The sequence below is a fragment of the Carassius auratus genome, chromosome 18 (genome assembly GCF_003368295.1).
Source record: "Carassius auratus strain Wakin chromosome 18, ASM336829v1, whole genome shotgun sequence".
Taxonomy (NCBI): Eukaryota; Metazoa; Chordata; class Actinopteri; order Cypriniformes; family Cyprinidae; genus Carassius; species Carassius auratus.
This window is the reverse complement of record NC_039260.1, coordinates 4252916-4261575: the sequence shown is the minus strand read 5'-3', so window position 1 is coordinate 4261575 and position 8660 is coordinate 4252916. Positions and strand designations below refer to the sequence as shown.

Sequence of the window (8660 nt, the reverse complement as noted above, 5' to 3'; positions counted from 1 at the left end):
ATTTATATTTTTATAGGTGGTAGTAAGGCGTTTTGATACAGTATGACATGGTCATCTTTCAGTACAATGAGTTATCTAACTAGTGTTAGATGTCACGTGAAGTAGTTTAGAGTTGATTTTACTGCGGTTGAAATCAAACTAGGGCTTAACTGCATTTTGCAAACCAACATTTGGTTATTAGAGCTATTCAAATTAGCATCATTGTGACTGTTGATAGTCATGTGCTATTGTATTTATCTTTGTGATTAGACGGTTGTGTATGTCGTTTTGTAGCTTAAGTGCTCTTTAAGGATTGGAACAGAAAGAATGGAATTCTGGAAATTAAAGAACTGTATTTTGTCATCTTACATCCAACTCTTTTCTAGAAACCTTTTTACTGTTGTCAGCGCCAGTGTATGCAAATATATTTGTTTTTCTTTACTGCTTAGCTTCGTGTTATGCGAGATTTAATTTATCCAACTCCAGCAGAGGGCACTGTGGATTTGTTTTAAAACATTGCTTCCAGTTTGTCTGTCCTCTAGTCTAGAGAATAAATAATTGTGTGTGTGTGTCTGAACTCTTGTATTTTGAGAATAAGATCATGCAGTATATGATGTTTAAGATGAGCTTTACTGAATGCAATAACATTCTGCACTTCACTTAGCACAGCTATAGTTTTAAAAAACATGTCCTTCATCAGCCACTCAAAATATGAAACCTTGAGCTACAACTTCATTGTGTGATATTATTATTGAAATCTTTGTTGAGTGCTGCATGCTTTATTAAATCAACAGGGCACAGAAAGCAATTTACTGTAGCACTGTGTTCTTTCTCTCCTCTACCACTCTACTGTGATAAAAGTGATTTCACGACTTGTAATATATGTGTGTGTGTGTATTTTTTTATTTTTTTCCAAGGCATGGAAATGTAAAAGCATGAAACATTTTACATAAGTAAACCCTACCTCCTTACAGTTTGTGTCTGGAAAACAAGAAAAAAAAAAAAGTATTGAGTCGGTGGTGACACATTAATAATTCATTCATCATTTGGTGTTCCTGTGGCTCAGTGGTAGAGCATTGTGTTAGTAGCCTGAATGCACTGTAAATCACTTTGGATAAAAGCGTCTGCTAAATGCATAAATTTAAATCAGGTCATGATGGATTAATCTGCAAATTATTGTGCATTCCTCAATAAGTAACATATATAACAATTCAAGCATTCAAATCCTGTATCAGCCTGTGGTGTAATGTGGCCAGGTGTGAATGATTTATTTGTGCAATGACAAGATCAATACAGTTCTGGCCACAAATGGCTGCATGATAGACCTCTAAATGCACTTTTCTCACAGCTGACACTCAATAGCTTACCAGAACATTATGATGAATAGAATTTATTCTATTGCAATACTGTGTATTATATACTGTATATTGCAATGCATTTCGATTAATTAATCTTTTTTTTTTTTGACAGGAGCATTACACATTTGGCATCGTATGAGATAATTCACTTATCTAATTGGCATATCTAACTAATTTGCATCATGTTAATGACACAAAAAAGACATAAATAAATTGCCAAGCAAAAATAATAATTAAAATCAATAACCGGCGTCTGTGTATTGATTCAGTATCGTGATAAAATCTTATTGCAGTACCAGACTGTATTGATTTTCTTCCCACTTATAGTCTTCACAGATCCCAAGAGTTATTTTATATTCTCAGCAGGTTTCACTTGATTTAATTTAATTTAAGTATATAGTTGAATTTAAGTTATTTATTGGTTTTGTGGTGAGATTTGTTGCAGAGCAAGTCCTGTGTGTCAGAATGTTTTTACATATGAAATTTTACCAATGTGCGTTATGCTGCATTATTTATTGATTCACTTTAAATAATTTGTAAAAGTAATGGGACAGTCTGAGGTGTCTTTGGTGACTGTAGCTGTAGTCTAAACAGTGATATCAGATGCCAAAACTCATTTATAGGAGCTGAATCGTTTATGTAAATGAGACCTTTTCCACTCGTCATGTATGTGACACATCTTGTTTGTTTTCCAGACAGTTTAAAACTGCAACAGGATTTGACTTCAAGCGTATCAAGATTGCGATTTTAGATCTTTTCTTCTTCTGACATTTAAAACCCCACTGAGAGGAGAGATGGAGGTGAAAGGACGGAACATTCCCAGAGGTCTTCAACAAGATCGCTCTTACCTGAACTACCCCAGTAAGTGGCCCGTTTAGCTCATGATGATTTTTAAACGTGGCATATTTATTAAAAGAAGATGAATGTGCACTACCTTTCAATATTTTGGGACTTTTTTAAAGAAATGAATACTTTTATTTGGAAAGAATGCACGAATTTGATCAAAAGTGACAGTAAAGACATTAATAATGCTACAAAAGACTTGTAGTTAGAATTTTTTTTATTCAACACAGAATCTTGACAAAAATATATCATGGTTTCCACAAATTAAACGGCACTACTGTTTTCAACATTCATAACAATATGAGCAGCAATTCCGCATATAAGAATCATTTCTGAAGGATCATGTGACTCCGAAGACTGGAGTAATCATGCTTTATTCATAGGAATAAATTACATATTCAAATATATTAAAATAGAAAACAGTTATTTTAAATTGTGATATTATTTTACAATATTACTGCATTTGTAATCAAGCATAAGTGGCCTTTAACATGAATAATACATCTCACTGACCCCAAACTTCAATTGTAGTGTACATTAATCTTTTTTTAATATGACTTTATATAGACAATACAGCATGGACTGCACAAAACAAAGGTCCTATAATATATTGCTTAGTGCACAAAATTGAAGGATGAGCTCTGAGATGATTTCTAAAAGTGGGGAGACATAAATATCTTAGAATAAAGTTAAAATTTTGTTTTTGGAATAGACTAGTACTAGGTTATGCATTGAGAGGTTTTCTTTAAAATGATCAAAGCAAATTTGATTCTTCACAATCTGTTCCTATTAACTGAAGTGGATAAAAATCAGAGCGTGTTTTGACCACGTTCATGAATGAAATCTCAGCATGTATTGTTTGGACTGACAGGTTTTGATTGACAGAGCTTAAGCAGAAGGAATAATGTTTTGATTCTGTCATGGCAACGCAGACCCTCTGCCACACCCCGGACTCCCCCCACCCCTCTTTCTCGAGTCAGTCAGTCAGATCGCGAGTGTGACTTCATTTATCTTTGTTAGCCCACTGCTGCTCTGGAGGGCTAATTAGTCCTGTGTGGGTTGGAAGAACCAGCCAAGGAGAAACAGTGTGTGTGCATGGAGAGAGAGAGAAAGAGACCCAGGTGTGTGAGCTTCAATAAAACTACAAAAAGCTAATCTTTTCAAAGGGATAGTGCTTCTTTTTTTTTTTTTTTTTACTAACTGTGGTAGTGTCACATGGGACGGGATCTTGTAAGGAGAAGTAGTATCTAAAAAAAGGAAACTGCAGCCTTCTCACCTTGTGGATTGTGTTTATTTGAGAAAAAGAGAGGGAGAGACACTGTATCTAATCATATGTTTGGGGAAAGTATGTTAGGTCCCATGAGGCTCCTTTCACTATTGCTTTCTCTTTCTTTTTTCTTTTTTAATCCCTTACACATTCATTCATTCTTTGCACCAAGAACAAAAGCACAGATTAGAACTGGATCTTTATGTTTTCTAAAGAGATTGTGAGTGGTGGTTGCAAAGACAGATGTCGATTAAATAAAATGTACAAAATGTTTTGGTTTATTACAGTTTTAAATGTTGCTTATTTGTTTTATATCAAATGATGACAGCAAAGGTTATGAGTTTCCATTCAAGTCTGATCAGTTAGAAAAGTACTACATCACGATTTGAGGTTACTCATGCCTTAAGAACAAATAATATGATTACACACCGATTTTAAATATGGTTAGAGGTTTGTTCAAATCCTTTACATTAAGCATGAACAATTATAATATTGCATCATTCATTTTCTCTTTTCATTTAGACAAAGTGATGCCAGTAGCTGTTTATTGGCACATGCAAATAATTTAATTTAGAGTAAAGTGTGTGTGTGTTTGTTCATATCCTAAGTGGCCTCATGGTACTTGATATGATTCCTGTATTCATTGATGGGTGTGTACACGTTCTCTCTCTCTCTCTCTCTCTCTCTCCCTCTCCCCCACTCTCTCCTAGCATCGTGTTTGGTTGTATCATTTGGATTTGTGAACGTGAGAGTGTGTGTGTGTGTCTGCAGTGCTGCTTGGTCATTTGAAACTGCAGTCTCTGCCTCCTCTCGGACCGTATGTGTGTGCGAGTGGGTGCATGTGTGTGTCCGTCCCACTTCTCCATCCTCAGGGAGGAGGGAGTCTAACAGGCTGCTGGAGATCAAAGAAGAGACATTTCATTTGGATCAAGGACGGAGCTTGAACAGTGCTTTGGGATTTCTAAACGGAAGGGGAGAGAGTACGAGAGTGGGGAAACTATCGTACAGCGTCCTGTGAAAGAGTAGGTGATACGTTACTTGAGCGTTAACTGAACGTTGCCTGGACAATTTGGGAGGTGTTGTAGAGCGCAACGGTTTCCTTTAAGGTTTCAACACACTACTTGAACGTTACCTAAAGATTAGTTTATGGTGAAGAAATCATGGCTGTGCAACAGATGCCCGAATCTGCCGTCTGCCTGCTCATGGTGAGTACAAAGCCAACTCACACTGTACACACACCCACTGAAAAACACCCTCGGGATTGAGTTATGAACTATCTGGCACATCTTGATTTGATTTTTTTTGACTGCAGCTCAATTTGTCTTTTTACTTTACAAACACACACACACACAAAAGCCGAAGCACATGCACTCTGCAGCACCGCCACCAAACGCTGACCGAATTGCAGCACAGCACACTAACGTTGCAGAGAAAACCCCCTGACAGGTATCCTGACATCAGCATCCGTGTGTCATCTCTAGTACTACTGCCAGAGTTCGGCGGACACACATTTGCAGAGAGTGTGCTTTTCGAACATTGGGGTTTCATTACTGCACGATGGCTTCTTTTTAATAGTGCTGATTTTTGTTTCGCTGACTTTGTATGCGCTGCGCACTCACGCCGTTTTGCTGAATGAGGTGGAATCAATCTGTGAACTGTGTGAAATCAGGCGGATGATTATTATTAATTTTGTGCACCTGTTTCAGTGCGATTTAGTTGGTGTATTGTGCTTTCGAGGAGGTGTAGAGAGAGGTGAAGCTGAACTAGGGAGGTGTGAGATCAGCATGTCACTGCCCCACCCCTCCGCCCTACCTGTAACAGCTGTCTGTCTCCATGGTGATAGGCCACGGCTCTTTCTGACATCCCGAGGGGACGGCGGTGAGACAGACAGGGAGAGAAAGAGAGAGAGAGAGCAAAGTGCTTTGCAAATAAGCTTTCATCTTCTATTTCTCATTTTCTTTTATCCCCTTCTACCATCTCTGACACTGGAGTTCAGAATACCTTGGAATCAAATCCAAATTGGCAATTGCTTTGGAAGATATGTCCGGGGATGCAGTGGTATAGCAATTTGGGCTGTTACTGATATGAGAAGCATAAATCTGAACTGTACGGTAAAAAGGAGATAGGAGATACTAGTACAGGTGTATTTTTTTTTTTATGCTGGTGTAAGAAAGACTTTTCGGTTATAGTTGGAAAAATTATATGATATATCCACACCATATCAGTCACAGCTAATAAAGTAGATAATTCAATAAATATTCACTTTTATACTGTGTATTATGTCTGTCTGTCTATCTATCTATTCTGTATCTATCTATCTGTCTGTCTGTCTCTGTATGTCTCTCTATCTATCTATCTGTTTGTCTGTCTTTCTGTCTGTCTCTCTATCTGTCTGTCTGTCCCTCTGTCTATCTGTTTTATCATTCTGTGTGTCTGTCGTTCTGTCGATCCATCTTTCTATAGAGACATAAACAGGGTGATAAACAGTATAAGTGTATATCTTCAGTTCTCCTTGTGCTTGTCAAGTTCTCTTTCTCTCTGTTTATTATCACTCAGAATTGTTGCCGGGACGGTCAAATGAATCACACATGCGTTCACATATAAATCCCAATCCAAATATAGACAGCTGGACATGTTGAGTACTCCTAAGGGCACTTCATCTTCCCTTGTTTTTAGGCAGTGATGATTGCATTTCCTTTGTATAATGTATTCATTAAACAACCTCAGCTGCTGGATGTTTTTATAACACCAGAGTGCACACTCAAGTACACACTTTCTCGTGTTAAATCTGTGGTTACACGTGAAATATTAACATGAGTTTGGGCTGCCTCTGGATGAATATTAATGATGTATCTGCTGTGAGCATTAATATTTCAGTCAGGATGTTAATTAAGACACTTGACATTTGTAAGAAGCAGCAAACCACACTAAAACACAAGCAGGAATCCATGGGAAACACTGTGGCTGTGTCATTTTCATTCTCTCTCTCTCTGTCTGAGGGGGACATTTGTTGGTAAATGGCTGCCAGCCTGGCTGATGAAGGGCCCTCTTTCCTCTCGCTCTCATTAGTCTGCCAATAAAAGCAGCGAGCACTTCATATTTTCATCCATCTCCTGCATTTTACCAAGATGCTCAGACATGGTTCAATGTCACGCTGACATCACAACACACAGCCTTTTCCTTTGAAGCACAAAAACCTAGACGGTAAAATATGATCAAAGTTATCGGTCGATCTAGGGGGATGCTGAAGATTATGCACACAGTATGAGAAGAAAACTGGCTCTTTTTTTTTTGCTGTTTAGGATTTGCATGCATCAGGGGACTAGAGTCATACTGTAGTATTCATAAATAAAAAAGAAAGTAAAACTGAACATCTTTAGCTGTTTTTCTCAGTAGATCTGGTGGGACGTTGCACACAATCAGAGTAAACTGGATTTTTTTTGTTAGTCGTTTATAATTTGCATGCATCATGGGATTCAATATCCATTGTGCTGTGCTGCAAATTCTTTATCTAATTCCTGACCAAAAATGAACAGCCTTTTAAAAATTGCGCTACATTGTGCTACATTATCACCAAATTTTTTATTTCATATTTTTGTCGTCATGCTTTCTTTTAGGGCTCCACGATAAATCGCAAGTGATATTTATACTGTATCATTAATGCTGCTCCATGTGATAGCGCGCAGGTGATGGAGATTTACTGCAGATTACAGAACCGGCTTTAACGATATTGCATGCGATTTATCATGCAGCCCTACTTTCTTTCAATTAGCACAGTTTTTTATTTCTTTTTGGAGTTGATTGATCTGAGCTTATGCATCTCAGTTTTTGGAAAAGCGTTTTTTTTGGTTAGTTATTTTTTATTTATTTTTTCAGAAACTGAACAGACGGACGGACTTGTAACTCCACAAGTATAACAAAAAAGTGCAAAAATGAACAGCTTTTTGAGGGAAGTTATGCACTACGTGAGAAAATCTGTCCGTTTTAGTCCAATGGGATAACATTAGCACAACTATAACATTTTCAGGAAATCAGTTGTTCTGCTTTATGACACCATGTCTGATGATTCCCAGTCTGTGACACGCCCTACCGCCCCACACCGCATGCGGATCCTGTCCTGACCCATCTGTTCGACTGCCATGGTCACCCCACCTATCAGCTCCTCCTTAGCCATCTTGCCAACATCAAACTAAATCATTTTACAGAAACTGTCTGTGACAGAATATGTTAGCTTAACAGACTCATATCCTCATATCCTTAACAGACTCATATCCTGCTTTGTCAAAATGCACTCATCACACATAGCTCTTTTTATGAATATTGATGAATATTCTATTAGTTTCAGTATCCTGCTGTCAAATCATGTTATTACCTATGCAGTGTATTAGCTCAACAATGCAAGCTTTCATTCTGAGAAATTCTGCTTCCTTATGGGAACTGCAAGTGGCATCTGTGTGCACTGTGCTCCATCCGTCCTATTTGTGTCTAGATCAATAGCCTTATCTGTCTGAGATCCTCTGGGATGTGCAGTACAGCTGTGCGACCATCAGAATCTCATTACGACTGCAGATAGTGGCTTTTAAATGCGTTCTGGTATTGGCTGGTATTTCTGTTTGTGTCGTTTGTCTGGTGCTTCTGTAGCTTAAACAGCATGGTCCGAGTTCATGGGTTTGAGTCTGATGTATGGTTGAACCGATAAAATTTATTAAAAAAAGGCATAGCAGAGTGTAAATATGATTGAATAGTTAAGAACAGTAGCAAATTGGTATAAATGATATGAGGCATTTAGGGTAATTGGAGAGCTGGTAAAATAGTTCAAACATGATAAAAAAAAAGTTCATCCAAAAATTCAAATGAAAATGTACTCAGTGAAGATGACTTGTTTCTTCCTCAGAACAGAAATCTGCATTACATCACTTGCATGGGGAAGTCATGGCTTGGTGTTTAGAGAGTTTGACTCCTTATTCTTATCCTTATTCTAAAGTTTAAACTGAATCTTGCATATTACAGTAGTAATGTTGAAAATGTTGAATGGTTAGCATGGTAATTCTTAGCACCATTGCATATCAGGGTTATCGTATTGGCTCTGACAGTCGTTGCAGAAAAAGGAGATTAAGGTCAAATATAGTGGAACCTCTCAGAATAAAAGAATTTTTTTTTTTCATACTCATTCTTTAGTTTCCTCTAGTTTTTCTCAAATCTTCTGTCCTTAA

General features: G+C 37.5%; 1 protein-coding gene across 1 annotated transcript in view; it reads left to right on the top strand.

The window, feature by feature from the left end:
* Positions 1–4197: 4197 nt before the first annotated feature.
* The window catches only part of LOC113118187 (FERM domain-containing protein 4A-like), a 133558-nt gene continuing 129095 nt past the window's right edge, over positions 4198–8660 (top strand). The window contains exon 1 of the mRNA XM_026287157.1: positions 4198–4652. Within this exon, the coding sequence (XP_026142942.1) occupies positions 4608–4652 (45 nt within the window). The 5' untranslated portion in view covers positions 4198–4607. The remainder of the gene's footprint in view (positions 4653–8660) is intronic.